The sequence below is a fragment of the Lissotriton helveticus genome, chromosome 9 (genome assembly GCF_964261635.1).
Source record: "Lissotriton helveticus chromosome 9, aLisHel1.1, whole genome shotgun sequence".
Lineage (NCBI taxonomy): Eukaryota > Metazoa > Chordata > Amphibia > Caudata > Salamandridae > Lissotriton > Lissotriton helveticus.
In genome coordinates, this window is record NC_136070.1 from 610,833,661 (window position 1) to 610,852,135 (window position 18,475).

At 41.7% G+C, this 18,475-nt stretch overlaps 1 protein-coding gene across 1 annotated transcript in view; it reads right to left on the reverse strand.

The window, feature by feature from the left end:
- SPTBN4 (spectrin beta, non-erythrocytic 4) overlaps positions 1 to 18,475 on the reverse strand; it is a 1,415,585-nt gene that overhangs the window by 1,348,912 nt on the left and 48,198 nt on the right. The window contains 1 exon segment of the mRNA XM_078660647.1: positions 16,424 to 16,539. Coding sequence (XP_078516773.1) covers positions 16,424 to 16,539 — 116 coding nt within the window.

An 18,475-nucleotide genomic window follows, 5' to 3' on the forward strand; every position in this document is an offset into this window, starting at 1 on the left:
AACTTTCCAGAAGGGCGGGGAGAGAGAGAGGGAGAAAAAAAGGGAAGCAGAAGAGTGATACAGAAAAACAAGCCCAAATGGAATGGTGTGAGAAAGAGACAAAATGGGCAGGAGTTTGAAGTAAGAACATTGAATAGTGGGATGTATGAGATGAGGAGGCAAACGTGAATGAAGTGAGATAGGGCAAGACCAGAAAGGGGAGATGAGAGAAGAAGGGATAGTATGGAATAGAAAGGAGGCAGGAGAGGTGAGGAGAAAGGGAGGGTAAGACAAAATAAGGAGGGGTGTAAAATGAAGAGAAAGACAAACGGAGAAGGGAGGGATGGGAAGGGGGAGGAGATTGCAAAAGGAGGAGATTAGAGAGAGGGGGTATTCATAGAAAGTAGTGAAAAGGAAAATAAATATGAAAGGCTAGCCTTTATTGGAATAAACTATCTCGTTCGCAGCCATTCTGGATACGGGTCCAAGTGGGGGTATTTATTTTTTCGGCTACAACCTTGGCATGGCACATGGATGTCTCTGGGTGCCTGGTGAAGTGGTCTGTGACGGAATTTTGTATAACTGTTTCCTCTTGTGTTGTTTCTTCTTATTGGTTCAACTGGCACTGATTTTTTTTAAGCTCACATACCTGTCTGTGGATGCGCTGTATCCTGCCTTACCCCCATCAGGCTGTCAGTGCTGAGGCGGTAAGCACTATGATGATGCTGTAGGGGTGTAGGTTGTGTGTGCTCTTGCAAGTCGGGCAGGGACAGGGGAGTCAACCGCTGTACTTATTGGGGTGTGTCAGCATGTACTCGCTGCCTCGTCACCTGTGTGCCGTGCGTCGTGTAGCGCAGGAACAGACACGACGCACGCTCTGTGTATGATAGCGGGAAAAGGTTTGTTAACGCCCATTCCGTAACTATGTCCCGGTGATGACACAATCATCACCACTATTGCGTGCGTGTATGCGTAACAAGTAAGGGCCGGGTGGCACTCGGCAACGCGAGCTTTGTTCTTCGGCAGCAGAGACATACATGCATCCGTGGTAATAGTGTGAGGCGATAGTTTTGGCCAATTTCTGCAACACTCGTGATTGATTATATCCTCAACATACTCGTATTTCCTTTCTTTACTCAAGCCGAATATCTGTCCGTTCTGAACTGAACCACAGTTCTGAAGTGTAATTGTCTGATTTTTGTTGGCCTGATGTATGCTTTATTTATGTTTACTTTCACCTCCTCCGGTCACAAAAAACATTGAATAAAAGAAAAACAAATTGTTATAGGAACATGCTTAAAACACCAACGTTACATCCTAATTTTTGATTCTCGTTCATGTGAAATAACGTTTTTCTATTCATAAACATGACTGGAAGCTCATCAGGAAAGCTTTACCAATTGGAGGCTTCTCAGCATCATTTTGGGAATGTCAATGGACTTTTCCTAAAAGCTCCTTTTTCCAAATGGGGAGTTTTCCATAGCAGAGAACTGTACAGGGGGAACATTTTTCCCAGTGGAGAAAGCTCTTCCCCTATACCCCTAGCAAGGTTGGAGAGGATCAATTATCTTTTTCATCCTGGAAGGTCAATTACTCCATCTCTTAGGTGGAGAAACTTTCTGAGCATTTCTAGGGTGACAAGTTGTCAGAGAATTTATTTAGGAACATAGCCAACTTTCCCAGGTCCATGTACGATATGCTGCTCCAGTCCAGTTTTAAAATAAATGCATTTTATCAAGTTGATATCAAGCCAACAGAAACTACATAGTGGTACAAAACCGAACATCCCAACCACTCCCTAATAAAGCCATATTGTTAAGGACATATTGATCCATAAAGTTCAGAGTCAAGTGGATTCGTCCCACTTCCCTCCATCTCTTGGTTAAGTCATCCATCGCCTCCCACTTCTTTCATAGGTCCCAAATTTCATTACATTTCTGTGGGCAACCCCAAGCATTATAGACTGTCTCTTCAGACTGCATATACCGCTCCATATTCGTCCCACATTGCCTTATTCCTGGGGCATTTGTTACTACCCACAGGGTCACCCAATTCTGTCCCATTGTCTACCTCCTTCAAGGAATCTTAGGTCAGCCATGATTTTGGAGTCCCAAAATGCTGTCTCCAATGTTACTCTACCACTCCAGTCTAATTTCCGGGTTGCTATTTTCCATATCTTGATCACAGTTGCAGTTGGAGTAGGTAAAGTGGGTCTCCTACTTCCCCACACAGCTTCCCTATGAAACCTTTGTCGCCCATGGCACTCCTGTCAGCTAGTAATGCTGGTTCTTGCTGTGTCAAAAACACCCAATAATTCATGGTTACCAGTTGAGTCACCAGTAGTATAACTGCAAGTTCAGAAACGCAATCCCACCCTCTTTGGGGCCCCTTGCCAGCATCTGGAGTGCAATTTGTGTGGTACCGCCACCCATAGGAGCTGTCACACCGTCAACTGCTCAGAAGAACAAGTCTAGTACATCGAAAGGAGTGTTCTGAAACAGGTAAAGAAACCTGGGTGGTGTTATAATTTTGTACAAGGAAGCCCTGCCCAGTAACAAGAGGGTAAGCCATCTCCAGTTTACCATGTTCCACTTATAGTCTTCCAGAGCTGTTGTTATATAAATCCCCATGTATAGGAAAACCTCATGAGACCACTGCAGCGGCAGCCTCCAGATGTCTGGGGTCGCCTTGAGGTAATTGAGTATACAATCGACTAATGCCACTTAATGTGGATGCCTGAGAATTCCCTGAAAATGTTCAAGATTTCTACCAGTCGTGGGATCAAGTTTTCTGGATCCGTTAGATACAACAATAGGTCGTCCGCGCAAAGGGATATCATGTCTTCCCATTGCGAATCCCACCATATATCCCTCAACTGGACATCTCTGCACACCCAATACACCAGCAGTTCTATCTGTAGTGCAAACAGCAGGGACGACAATGGCACCTCTGCCTTGTCCCTCAATGTAGCGTAAATTCCTCAGAGACCATCCAATTGATCCCGACCCTAGTCACTGGGTTAGTAGATAGTAATTTTACCCAAGGCCGAAATTACAGGTCAAACACTATTTACTCCAGATTTGCACTTAAGAAGAGCCATTCCAGGGAGTTAAATGCCTTTTTTGTTGTCCAGCGAGAGTAACACTACTGGTTGCCCCCTAACCAGACATCCGAACAAATGCCTGCGGTTGTGTAGTGTCACCCTGTGGGCATACAAACCCTACTAATCTGCCCCAATCATCTTATCTATCACCTGTCCAAGGCGTGTAGCTCACACTTTGGCCAGCACCTTTGCTTCAACATTCAGTAGGGAGATGGGTTTGTAAGATCCACATTCTTCCAATGGTTTTTCCTTTTAGTGAATGGAGACTATCTGTGCCAATATGATATCCCTGTGTAAACTGCCAACCACCTTGCCTCATCCAACATCTCTCTCAAGGGTGCTCCCACCTTCTCTTAACCACACTAAATTAATTTGAGTGGGGAATCTGTTAGGTCCCGAGGCCCTGCCAATCTCCATCTGTGTCACTGCTCCAAGCACCTTTTCCACCCCTTTAGGGGCCTCAAGTAATGTTCATTCACCCATGTCCATGGCTGAGATGAGGATATCACCCACAAATTTCCTTAAGTCTTCTTCAGTCCTTCGATACTGGGATTGGTATAGTGTGACCAGACAACCTTTGAAGGACCTGGCAGTCACCCATGAGACAGTCTTCATTTTCCTATCTGTCCCAATGACCCCCGCTAAGCTATCTCTGACACTCCTCTCATTGAGCTAGCCAAGCCAGCAACTTCCCAGTTTTGATAGCCATCCCGTGTAACCTGTATTGTTTGCCTCTATAGTAAGGCGGTGGCGTGCCTCTGCTCGAACAACTTCCTATAATCCTCTCATGCTAGAGACACGTAGTGTGATAGTATGGGGCTGGGGAACACTATATAATCTGTTTCTGTTTGCATTAGCTAAGTTTCCAAGTCCCCCACCTCTCGAAGCCTCTCCCGTTTTTTAGGTCTCGCATAGCGAACGCAGCGCATGTGCTGCGTCACCTTGGCGAGACTATTGTTGTCGACTTGGGTTCGGAAGGGAGACAAACCATGTGCGCGCACGGACAGGCGAATGTGCACGCACATGGTGTCTCTGCTCAAACGCTCCCACTGCGCGCTCAATCCCCTTACAAAAAGCATTGTGCAATAATTAGCGGATTTGTATGTATGCTGTTTTCTTTTTAAAAGCTAAAAGCTGAGTAATAATAGGTTAATTGCTGTTGGTACCTGTGAAAGGATAGCCTATTTGGTTCAAAAGTGTTGAAAGAGTTGAAGTAATAATTTAAATGAACTAACCAACGATTTCTCAATTGAAATGTACATAGACTTGCTTGCCCACTGTTTACGTACACATTTTGCTCAAGTGAATCTCTAAGCAAGAGAGATAAATGGCTTTTCCTGAAATACGCCATGTTTGTACGGAGCTTAAATGACAGCATGACGCACTTTATTGAATTTGAAAGCTGCAGTTTTGGATTATTAAATGATTAGTGTGACTTTCGGATAATTTTACAGATTCCAGTTTTCATGCATGAAAGCTTGAACCACCGAAATGGCTGGTGTGTGTGATGTTATTGACATGCTATACTGGAGACAGCCATGACAACGCGGGCTTTACACCACGCTGCCATTACGACGCTGCCATCACAATGCAAGTCATAACATTACAATGACTTGCGCTGGATGGCGCTAGATACTCAGGAATAGTAGATTTACTATTCCAACACCTTCCCTACTGTTGCGTAGGCTGGAGTTGGAATAGTAAATCATACTATTCCAAAATCCAGCGCCTACAGCGCAAGTCGTTGTAACGACTTGCGTTGTAATGGATGCGTCGTAATGGCAGCGCGGTGTAAAAGCCCGTGTTGTCATGACGTACATCCTACTATACGCTTTTCCCATTACCGTTTCTTTTACCCTGCATAGTAGTTTGGACGGTTTGATCGACATATACTGCAGCATAATTTTGTGAAGGTCAATTGGACAGATGGGAAAACTTTTAGATTTAAAATTAATATACAAAAATTGCATATCATAAACTGTTTCCCTCATAATTAGCATAATCATACGCAAATGATCTTGGATTGATGTTTATATATGCATCAATGCTATGCGAACAAAATTAGGACTATCAATGTATGATTAAGCTAGAGATGAGGGGTATATTTTATCAAATGTGTTTTTCTATATTAATTTTAAATTTGGAAAGTTGTTCATTCAATATTAACTAGATTTTTTTTCTAATATATAGATTATTTTTGTAGACCACAACCCAGTTTTATGCATTAGGGAATTGACCATTATCCTGCGAATACAGAAATACTGATGGGTAACAATGAATAATGGGTATTTGCTTCACCAAGTTGGTTTGAGTGCCATCAAATAGACAATGAGTGGGAGGCTCGAGTTATCTATAATGTCACCTCAGAGCCCAGGGGTGAAAAGCATCCCCATTATTCACTTTTTACCCATCTATGATTTTAAGTTGTGTATGGCTTCGAAATCTGCCTCTGCTTTCAACTGCTTTGGAAGTGGGGAGGGGCAGAGGAGTAATTTGGAGCCATACATAGCATGCCTTCTCCTCCCGGTCTCAAATACAAACAAGCATTTACAATGCAATAGGTCAAGCATTTGTGAGAGTTTAAGCCATTAGTATTGTAATTGACAATGTGTTTTATTTATGCTTTAAAACCCAAAACATAAATAAAAGGCATTGTTGTTTACAATGCTAATACCTTAAACTCGTGTGAATGCGAGACCTATTGCATTTCAAATGCTTGTTTCCCTGTGGTGTTGGAAATCAGAATCCCCTAGCAATGGTCTTTTATGCCTCCCATAGGGGTTACTGGGGAGTGTATTTAACCTATGTTCTCATCACAATACTGTTGAGTGAATTCAGTAAGAAGTCTTCTCGTTCTCCAGTTTGTAAATTCCCACTGGTCTAGCATCCCACCCCCTTCTCTTTTGTCCGGACAGTTCAAATCTCATACATACAGGAGAGTGATCCAAGACTCCCTATGCCAGATAGCGGGTATTATGGAAAAACTCCCTCTGTGTCTAGGAACTAGAATATAATCCAGCCGGGATATTGCAGTCAACGTGTTGGAGACATAAGTGTTTGGTCTGGTCATCCGGCGTTCCCCATCCAGAGATCTAGCAGGTCTAGTACTTCAATAAAATGGGTTAGCTATTTGTCAGCTTTTAACTCCTGCCCGGTTGTAGACACTCTATCTCCAGCCCCATCCATAACCAAATTGAAGGCTCCCACTATCACCAAGAAAGTGAAAGGATCCCTTGTGTTCCATTGCACCATTTCCCCCATCATCATCCGTAGACCTGGAGGGAGATAACAGGAGGCTACCGTCAGCTTATGACCGTTCAACTCTCCTTGCACCGTGGTCTGTCCATGTCTTGGCAATCATCAGTGGTATCGATCTTGGAGTGGTACCACTGCATGAGCAAATAATATGATGTGATATTTATTGAAAGACACATGCTTAGAACAGCATGACATTTTATTGAGATTGTCATGTTCTCGACGGTCAGTGCCGGAGGAAGTAAGCCTGTCCTTTGCAAGTTGCTGCTTCCTGGACTAACTGGTGCAAGTGATATATAAATAAAATGGCAGCACCAAAATGAGACCAACCTTTAAACAGATGTCCACATGTTGAGGCAAACACTGTAATAACTTTATTTGTTTCTTTTTGATTTTGTTTAATGTTATTAGAGGAACATGCACCACACGAGAGTGATGTCTGTTTAGAATATTGCTCTAGGACTGTTGCATTCTTTGATTAAGTGAGATTATTCGCACGGCTAGGTAACATAAAGTGGACCTGCCTTTCCCAGGAAAATGAGATGGATTTTCTCTGATTTTACAATTCAAATTAATAAAAAATAATTTTTAAAAACAGCAACTATTGGGTAATTGTATCACTAAGATTCACAAGCTACCGTAGATAATTTTTTTTAAAGCAAAGCCATGTAAATACCAAAAATTCTGTGTTTATACAAATCCGCTCCTTCAAAACATGTGTTAAAATACGCACTCCCAAGCTGAAGACAAGGATCTGCAGAAGCCATAAGCAGGCAGGAAGTGGCAAATGTGCAGAGAAGATCAATTTTGACAAGAACTATTTAATTACTTCACACTATATCAGAACATTGGGGCCCATTATGATCGCGGACGGACTTGAATCCGTCCGCGATCATAGAGGAGGATGGAACCTCCGCATGGCCTGCGGAGTTCCCTCCTGTCCAATTAGGATGTGACCGCCATCCTGGCGGTCACATCCTTTATTTTTACCATTGCGGCGGGTGCGGCTTCAAGCTGCACCCGCCGCAATGGTAAAAATGCATATATTGCATTTGTATGCAGAAAGCGGCAGGCACCAAGCGGTGCCTGCCGATTTCTGCATACAAATGCAGGGGGGTACCATAGGTACCCCCCATGTGCACCCCCACTCCCCTTCACCTAGGGGGCCCGCAACGGGCCCCCGCAGTGAAGTTCCACATGCTTTTCCACGGCAGAAAACCCGCCGCGGAAAAGCATTTTTTAAAGCCCATCCTAATATGGCTGGCGGTGTCTGACAGACACCGCCACCATATTAATGCTGTGGACGGAAACCAGGACCCACCAGCCATCCTAATGTGGCGGTGGGTCTTTGGCGGGTCCGCTGCGGTTTTTCCGCATCCTCCGGGCCGGCGGTGGCTTCCGCCGGCCCGGAGGATGCGGAAAAACCGCAATCGTAATAGGCCCCATTGTTCCATAAGCTAAGGACCAACCAATCAAGCATCTTACAATCTTTTCCTAACTCTACTAGTACAGTGTTGCAACACTGACTCACTTCTGTTTAACAGAGAGTTTCCTCGAACCATTAACTTGTTTTTTAATAACTTGATAAGCACCAAATATAAGCATCTCGAAGCCTCTTAATCTTTTGAGTTGCCAGGGTTCTTACTGTAGGGGCCATAAAGCATATTGTTGGGACCAATACTCAATATTGCTACCATCCCAAATTTTCTTTCTAAACACGAATTTACATGATTTTCTGAACATAAATGAGAGGGATATGAAGGTTGTCATTTAAGTCCCTTATAACAAGATGACCCACTAAGGGACCTCAGCTCCAGCAGTATCTAGGGTCTACTATTTTCTTCGCTATAGTGACATCGCCGGGCTTATCATGAATTTCTTTGACATTGTGAGGACCTGACCCAAATACAGCCACTCCACAAAGTCTTGCAATACTTTGGCTTCTGTTGTTCATCTCTCTAGACTCTGGGTCAGGCCATCACGATGTCAAAATCAAAACATGAACAATCAGATGGCCATCCTGCAACCAGACTTACAATTGAGTCCAAATAAGTAGATACAAACTGAATAAACAAGCACTGAAACAATCAAACCATCTTGAAAAGACTGCTTTCTGTAGTCAGACAAACATACAAGATAACTGTTCTTATTTATAACGAAAATGTATTTTTAGGATTTTTGACACAAAAACATCTGACAATTATTATCGTGGACATGCCTACTTTTTCTAGACGTGCTCCTGAACCCGACAGAATATACAATGACTTATACAAAGAAAACCCAGAAATGTGGGGTCCATATATTAACTTGTTCTCTAATAGTATCCTCTCAGGTATGGAAATTCCCCAATCATCAAAGTTGGCAGTAATAGTTACTATTTTTCAGAAGGGGGACTGTGCACTTCCAGTGAACTATAGGCCCATTAGCTGTATAGATTCCCTACAAAATAATTTCTGCAAACAGGTCCTTGTCCATCTCCAAGATTGGATTAGTGAGGGGAATATTATTTCAGAGTGGCAGGCTGGTTTAAGGGCACAAGTGAGTAGCCTAGACCAAATCTTCCGCTTCATGTGTATTTTCTGGAGAGAAGTGACCATCCACAATGGCAATTTATATGTTGCCTTTATTGATCTGCGTGCCGCTTTTTATATGGTACCGAGAGTGAAATTATGGGAAGTCCTTGAAGAACTGGGTGTGCCGGCTCCTCTCCTGAAAAACTTAAAAAGACTTCATGCAAACACCCTGGCACAAGTGAGGTGGGGGGACAATGGGGCTCTAACGAAGATGATTCACATTGATAAAGGAGTTAGACAGAGGGCAACGGGTCCCTGCTCTCCTTTTTGCGGATGACACTTTACTCATATCAAAGTCGCCGCAGGGGCTACAACAGCTGCTTAATGATTTTCAGGCATTCTGCCTGGATCGGGGAACAAAATGCATGCTTTTTTCAACAAGCCCTAAGACCAAGTGCAAGAAGCATCTGTATGTGGGTGGCGACCCCCTAGAACTAGTAACAGAGTTCGATTATCTTGGTATCAAACTCACATGGAACTTGAGTTGGGTCCCAGAACTGGAAAGAGTGCAGCTATCCCTGATTCATTAAAATGGTGAACATGGTGAAAATTCATAGGAAAACCATATCCAGAAAGATGGCACCAGCATTCGAGATCTATAACGCCAAAGCCCTAGGTGCAGCCTTATATGGTGCGGAGCTGAGGGCTGTTCAAATTGTTGCGATCTCTCAGTAATTGAACAAATATTTTTTAGATCCCTGCTGATTCTTCCGGTGTCCACCGCGCTGATTCCAATCTATTTAGATCTAGGCCAGAAAAGAATTGCCCATAAAATTGCTCTTAGAATACTTATGTTTTGGCATCGGCTATGATCTACTGCAGAACTTGCACCCTACAGGTTGGGTTTCCATGAATTAATGACAGCAACCTGTGTGGACAAGATTCCCTGGTTGTGTACAGCTAAGAATTTGTTACAAAAACTAGGATTAGATGCATATTGGAGTCAACCAAAAACCCTTAGTCAGATTAGTAAACTCAGTCTCAAAGCTGTATACTGGGGCACTGCTGAGCCTGATTTGATAATGAATTGTAAGGGATCACTTTTGGTTGCTTTTATGAATTTTAAACAGACACCATCATTTGAGGCTATGATAGATGTAATTGAACCCCCACTAGCAAGGAAACTATACCTGCAGTTTAGGTATGGCTGTACATAATTTTAAAGGAAAATGGGCAAAGCAGGAGACAGGGCTGAAGGAAATTGTCCCTGGTGCCAAGGGATACCGGAGTCTCTTGAGCACGTTTTATTTTTCTGCCCCTTGTGCTACCAATCTCGATCCAAATGGATTGCCCCACTATGCAGAAATCTGGGAGTAAGAAAGTACAAGGAGGCCTATTGAATACTGCAGACAAACACAACGCGTATGATCATATTCTGTACAGCCAAGTTCCTAATGACTATGTGGATCAGGTGTACCAAGAAGTCCCCTGATAGTCCCTAGGCTGTACCATACTGTATGGCTCCCTCTAAAGTCATATCTTGGACCTTGTGTATTATATTTTATTGCTGCTTTTAGAGTATCCTATGATGAAGTCTTCAAGTACAAATAATGATGTTATTGTTATTGCTTTAACATGCTGCTATTGTAATGAACTTTCCTGGTACAAATAATGATGCATTCTGATCACTCTATTGTGCTGCTATTGTAAATAGATTGCAAATGATTATTTATAATGGTATGTCTTATTTGTATCTGTGTTTGTAAGTGTCTTGTTTTATGGTGTACTTTTATGATCTATAGTGATCGAAATAAAGTTATTTTAATGATTGATTGACTTTTATAGATCTAACTTCAAGTATGTATTAAGATAACATGCAAAACATATTGCTTTTAGTGTGCATAGTCTTATTTCAAACACAGCTTTTGAGTTCACCAAGTAGTCCAAGCCTGCAATAAAAACAATGCAAGTGATGTACTGCAAAACAGCAGTTCCTAAAAGACAGAATGCTATGTCAACTAGGCGATAGGAAGAGGTAAGAGATATTTACTCCTCTGAAGCTCACTGTGTGCACATCATCTCAAACCTCTTTTACTATTCAGATCTCCCAAACAAGCCTTTCTAAACCCTGCCCTCATGTATCCCTCCTAGACTCATCCGATACCTCATCTTCTTTCTCCCTAATCCACTTCTAGAGACTCTTTCCTCCCCCATTTCTCCTTTACTCATCCCAATCCTCCTCCTACTGCTATGATCTCCAAATAAACACTTTCAATACCCTTCCCTCTTCTATCCCCTCACTATCCTTTTCAATCCAACTAACAGACTCACATGTCCACTGCTCAAATTAATTTCATATTTCTGTATACTAATTCACCACTAATACTTTTTGTGTTCCTGAGTAGTGTGCTACTCGCTGAAAAGCACTTTGACGCCTCGTATGGGATAGTAAGCGCTACATAAATGTAATTACAATTACAAAACAAACAGAGCAGTCAAAGGAATTTATGCTGTATCTCAATTGCAGAGCAGAATGCTGCCATGTGTTGAAATGTGGTTGTGATTCCTGGATTTGTGAGGCTGAGATTTGCATTTGGAAGTAAGTAATACTTTTTTTTTCAGTTCAAAATTCTTTATTTCGGCTATACAGCCATAAAAGAAACATGGATATGCATTACAGTTAATTATGTACGAAAAGCAAAATACAAAGAAAGTACGAACAAAAATGCATTCCATATTTAAAAACCAATCACAAATATAAACAAGATTAATCTAGAAGGAGCCACCCACAATCTGCTAAAATTAGATCAATTCTATCTCTACGAATAGTCACATTTACAATTGTTGGCCACTTTTTTTCCTTAGGAAAAAGATAGAATATAAAAATCTGCTGACACTAAATATTATTGGTTGCGTTGTATTAGTAGACAAAATTCTAAGCGCTTGAGTGCATGACCTCACGCCTAATAGTAGGCATAATGGTCTGATCCATCTTTTTCTTGCCTGATCATACGCAGGACAGAAAAAGAGGATGTGGGCCTCGTTTTCTATCTGCTGACGTTTGCACATAGTGCAAACTTCATCTGTCGCTGTAGATGGAATATTTGAACTCCTAGTCCAACGTGCCAAAGTTGACTTTATTAAAAGATTCCCATACCTAAATTTTAGAAACAAAGTTTTGGCAAGAGGGGGCTCTATTTCGTCCATAAAGGTCTCGAACGATGGCTCGGCCTTAAATGTAAGGAATTTTGTTACTAAGGTCCCACCAGTTGAGACTCCTGTAGTCATAAGAACGATAAATGTCCAAAAGGCCCTTTTTAAGATCAGTTTTGAGTTGGATGGAAGTTGATCTGGATTCTCCCAAAAATGTATTAAACCTATTTTACTGAGCCAGTTTCTAACGTGCTTAAACCATGGGATAATTTTTAGATTGTCGAGCGCCATAATTTCTTTTAGCCCGTCTCTGTAATCTTGAAGTTCGGGAACCCGCCATAGTCTAACCCATAGCATCAATTAGCGGATAATAATATGGTGGTCAGTTCTTTTGATGTTTAAATCGAACTGAAGTGGCACTATGGGAGTGCCTCTCGGGACCCTTGTCAAACTTCTCATGAAATTATTGTCCAGGACACTAAAGGTGTCCTTGGACCCCGGTCCCCAAATCTCAGCGCCATATAGCGCTGCTGGTTGGACCTTGAATTTGTAAAGTTCAATGGCCGGAGACACGGCTTTACTTGTGCTCAAACTTTGTTCCCTAAGGATTGGTTTAACATTCTGGGAGAAACTCAACTTGCTTTTTTCCATCTGAGCTCTCCATGAGAAATTGGAGTCTAATGTCACCCCTAAGTATGAAAAGTGGGGGACCGATTCCAGTTTTGCTCCTTTTAAAGTTAGGCAACCTTTATCAATTTTAGTAGGGTTTAAGGCCATACACTTCGTTTTTTTCTCATTTATCTCCAATCCCTTGTTGCTACAGTAATCACTAAAGGAATCCAATAGTGCCTGGAGACCCTTTTTGGTTTGGGAAATTAAAATAGTGTCGTCAGCAAATAATAGGGATGTTACCTTTTCGCCGTTCAGTTTAGGAGAATCATTTTTACATCCCTCTAGATGTGAGGGGATGTCATTCACAAAAAGGGAAAAGAGCGTGGGTGCCAGTACACAGCCCTGGCGTACACCTCGCTCGATAGGGATTTTTTCAGTAAGTTCTCCATTAGGTCCCCATCGTATTCTAGCAAAGTTCCCTTCGTGTAATGCTTTAATCTGAACTAATAAATTTTTTGGTAGCCCTACTGCATTTAACGTTTTCCATAAAAGGTTACGTGGCACCAGGTCGAATGCTGCCCTTAGATCAACAAAGGCGACGTATAAATGACCCCTTTTGATCTTTACATATTTCCAGTAAAGGCAGCAAAATCTAAAAATCTGATCTATTGTGCTAACTTTGGATCTCAACCCAGCTTGGTATTTTGTTAAAATTGCTTTGTCCTCCAACCAATCGGTAACACGCAATAGAATATGTCGTGAATACATTTTCTGAAGTATATCCATCAGATTGATTGGCTGGTAGTTAGAGGGGTCCATCCTATCTCCTTTTTTAAAAATTAAAACAATTTCAGCTCCCTTCCAGCTTTCCGAAAAGTCTAAGGTAGCTGATAGCTTGTTACACAAAAAATTAATATAAGGTGCCCATATTTCTAGGTCGTGCTTGTATAAGTCCCCCGGAATCTTGTCTAACCCTGGTGCTTTGCCAGACTTTATTTGGCTAATTGCCAACTCGGTTTCGCCTAGGGTAAAATCAAGGGAATATATAAAAGGATCACCACTTGTATCTGTTGTGGCCATATATGGTTCTTCATACTTTTTTTAGTTTGATTAATTACAATCATACAATATGTGGCCATGAAAAGATATCATAGGATATACACTTTTTTAATATCACTTAAACACATAAAAATGTTTTCAAATTACAGTTATAAAAACAATTTTAAAATTCTTAAAATGCCGGCCACCAAATTCTGCAATTTGTCAAAATAGTACACTGATCCTCTTTGTTATCCCCTCTGAGTAGATCTTCAATTACAAGCCTTAAAGTGCAAATTAGCTCCTCATTGTAAACAATTTTGTTGCTTTATTTAAATAATGTGGCGAATACGTGCAATGAAATGAAACTGAATTAGGATCATAAGATTCCAGTTTTCTAGTCACAGGTATCAAAAATTTGGTAAAAGTGAAATTCAGAGCTATATCTGATTTTTTAAAACATGCTATTGCTGCTTGTCTACATGTATGTATTGCCTGTTTATTCTAAGGCATCTTTAATAGCCCCCTTCTTTTGGATGTATCTGCACTGTGCCCAATGATGGGACATGAATCTCTCAATCAGAACGCGTTTGTCGTAAGCAGTGCGCTGCAGCACTGACTGGGTGTCAGCCGCTAGCTGGGAGCATCAGCAGAAGAGATGATTACCTCTAGCGCTGACAATTGCTTCATCTGTCCTGCCACTGTCCCCTGCTCCCCACACCAAACAGTGAGTTATGATGCAGCAGTTTTGGAGAAGTTTTGGACACATTTTTCTTACACAGTAGTCCAGAGTGGTAACAGGAGACTCCTTCAATACAACTACTGGGTCAGAAAGCGCCAGCAGCTGACAGAGAGGCGGGCACTAAAGGGTTAACTCCATGATAGGGGCTTCTTATACTCATGGAGCATTAGGGAGGATCTTTGGCTAAGAAGAGACAACAACTCTCTCTCGCACGTAAAAGTACCATACCAGCCAGAGGATGGTGGGGAGTTAATGCCCCTCCCTGCTATCCCTCAGAGAGAATAGCCAGACCACACCTCACCTGAAAGAAAATATCTCATCTCTGTAAGAATACACTGTAATTGTTATACATTGGAATTTCATTTAATTAAAAGGACTTAACCACCCAGTCACACCTTGAGGAAGACAATATATAGAATGATGTAGGGTTCATCTGTACAGGGGCGCAAGATCTCACACACAAGATGCAGGCCTTTCTTCCCTATTAGAGCAGGACTGAGGTCTCCCATCACCTTACAATAGGGCAGGCCTTATCCCTCCACAAGCAGGCATCAGTTCATGAAGTGGCAGAAACGTGTTCAAGGACAGGTCATTTGGTGTGAGGGCAGCTGGCAGTACATGCACAGAGAGGGGCCTAGGGACTGGAAGATGCGGCATTTGAGATTGAGATGAAGAGTGGGCATGATTGTGAGCTGTGCTGGAGTTGGGCCCAAAGCAATAAGGGGGGGGCTCCTTTTGTGCTTCTCTCACGGTGCCTGGATCACAGCCCAATGCCCCATGGTGGCTACTACACAGGACCTGTGTCTTCTAGGATGAGACCATAGAAAAGACTGAGGAGAGCACATCTATTGCACCTCGCAACATTGCTTCATGCTAAGTTCCCTGTTTCGCCCAGTTCATCATCTGACCTACTCCTTTCCACTTTTTTGTTGTTTTGCCTCAGACCCCTTCGTTTGGAACAGTTTTCTAGGGACTCATGCTTTCGCATTGTGCCCAAATTAAATCCCTGAGAGACCCTGCAGTAGATTCCAGCTAGAACCAGTCCTCTTCACTTCCAATGGGCAAATTGTCCCAGACCTCAGAGGGGGTTGAGTATCATAGTATTTATTTATACTTGCCCCATGTGAATATGCACAATAACATCAATTGCAGGTCGCCCTTTGAACGTATTCGAAGGTCTTTGGAGAATTCTATCTGGGACTATAGTGCATATGTGGCTTCCCATTATTTTGTTGTCCACGTGTGTAACCGCAGTCATTGTCCCCCCTCCCCCCAGCACATTGCCCCCCACCCAGGCACATTGCCCCTGTAGTGTTATGAACAACACTAGCATACAGGAAACTTGGGGGTTATTTCCAGTTGTCCTGTTAGGGCCGGATTACAAGTTAGGTGGAACAAAATTAATGCATGCTTTTATGTGTTAATTTCACTCTGACTGATTACTATTGCTTAGGTTTTTGGCACCCAGGTTTACCTAAAGTGACCTGGTTGCATGAAACCTTGGTTGCACATTTATTTTCTAACAGTGGAAGCATACAATGCCATTCCCTTGTAGGAAAATGCTTGTGTTCCCTCCTCTACTCCCCTAACCTCTCTCCCTCACCTCCAACTCCTCGCACCAGCCTCCACATACGTTTACCACCTACTCAGAGTAGGTGGTAAATATATGTCTTCAAAACACATGGGACTAGGGACTTCTGTGTGGTTTTATGACTTGAACAATTAGTCCTACATAGTAATTGCCCTTTTCATGGGGGCTTCATCATAATCGCACAGCACTGGGTGATTTTTTCAGGAGAGAAATGATAAAATCACACCTAGTTTTACTGAGGACACAGTATGTACAACCCGGAATCAGAGCTTTGGTGAGAATCTCTCATGAAAATTCCAAGGGTTCTGGAAGGTGGTGTATGGAGATGAGTAGGGAGGCAGTTTTTAGGGCTGGGGGGTCCTCAAAGCTACAACATCATAATGTGAGTAGGATGAACAGAAATAAAATAAAACAATAGGAAAAACATTGAAAATCACCTTCAGGATCCAGCAGTTTGGTAAGGCCTAGGTGTTGTTCAGCAGTGTTGAAAGCTTGCTGGAGGTTATACGTCACATTGGATTTGGTCAGTTTGCTGAAATTGATGACATCTGGCCTGAAAGTATAAAAACATATTCAACGGTTTGTACTTCTAGACACTGAGTACACAAATAACATTTTCACACCCAGTCCAGTTCAGCAACTGAGAGTGAATCAAAGTCCCTTGTAGAATCTTTTTCATGCAGATAAAGCCTCACCACATCTCTAACATCAGAAGCCTCCTAGATATTGAATGATTTGTACATATTCAAAGAGCTGTTAGCAACCAAAAATTGATTGAAGTCGGGCTTATTCAAATCAACATTAGCCAGCCATGTCCAAATAATCCTTACTGATGGAGTTCATCACATTCCCCAAACCAACTAATGTTTCGACCCCAATATTATTAAAGCCAACTGTGGTTGACGCTTGTGCCTTCCAATATTATCAGTTCAAATACTTAGGATGAGATTATTCTCACTCCCAACACAATTAGAAAACATGGTCTGTATTTACCTTTCCATATTTAATGCATTATTATAGCAACTGTCTTCAGTGGAAGCTGGCATAATTTATCTATCAACGTTTCTAATGATTTAAATGGATTATTGTTCTTGTCCTTCAGAAAAATATCCAGGCACTTTAGTGGGATCTTACTCCTTCCTTACACTTTACAACACTAATTTAATGCCCAAATCCCTACAATATTACCCCCAGCCTGTTCTATCAATTCCATACATAGCTCATAGTCTTACTAATGTGAATAGAACCTCTTTCATTGCACACATCACTATTGCATTACCTAATAAACATGACATTATCTCAGTCCTGTTTTCTCTCAGCCCTCCAACACTACTGAGACAATACCCTCCTGTTCATGTGTTGGGGTCTAATGATGTGGGATGGCACTGAAACTATTGACATATACATGCACTTACCTGAATCAATAGTTTAGCAGTGGGAATAATTTACATAGTCAACACAGACACTATCCACTGCTGTGGGTAGTGGGGTCTTTAAAAAGTATATTTACAAATAGGTATTTTATTAGGATACAATGATGTTAAATGATCTAAAAAGGGACCTCTGGCCTAGTTTTAGTTTTGTAGTGTAAACAATTTAGGAGGTCTTGTGGTGGTGGTTATTTATGGATTACAAGAACACAACTTGTTGTTTATTGAATGTCAGAAGCATTCACTAGGGGCCACATGCATCATTGTTGGTATTTGCGATTCCTAAATTGCGAAAATTAAGGAATCGCAAATACCTATGCATTAAAAATTCGCATTTCTTTTTGCGTTTTCTTATTTTTCCTTATTTGCGATTCTCAATTTTGCGAATCGCAAATAAGGAATCCCTTTACATTGATTCCTATGGGCCTAGAGGCCCATAGGAATCAATGGGAAGGCATTCTCATTTTGCGATTCGCAATTAAGGAATCGCAAAATGAGAATGCAATTTCAAAGGTGCACCCTGCACCCCTGAAATGTAACATAAAGTCTATTTTTCACACATACATGCCCCAAGGGCATGTGTGTGTGTAAAATGAAAGTTTAAAAAATGCACTTTTGTGCATTTTTGAAACTTTTCACAAATTACCATGAAGGTTGACTTCATGGTAATTTACCACTTCTAATTTGCGAATTCACAATTTTTTTTAGATGATGCATTGCATTTAAGAAATTGCAAAATTGCGCTTTCTTAAATGCAATCGCAATTTAAGAAATCGCAAAAAAATTGCAATTTCTTAAATTGCGAAAAAAAACAACTTGATGCATCTCAAAAATTGGATTTGCATTCGCAAATGGCCAAATTTTGCGATTCGCACCGTTTGCGAATGCAGAAACCAATGATGCATGTGCCCCTAAGATGCATTCAGATATACAGATGTATGTATACAAAGTCCAAGGGTCAGGTGGTACAAGAGAGGGTTTTACCTTCTTTCTTATATTGTGTGTAGAGCAATTTCGGGCGAAGTAGGACATTGCTTCAGAAGCTGGAGCACTGAAGTA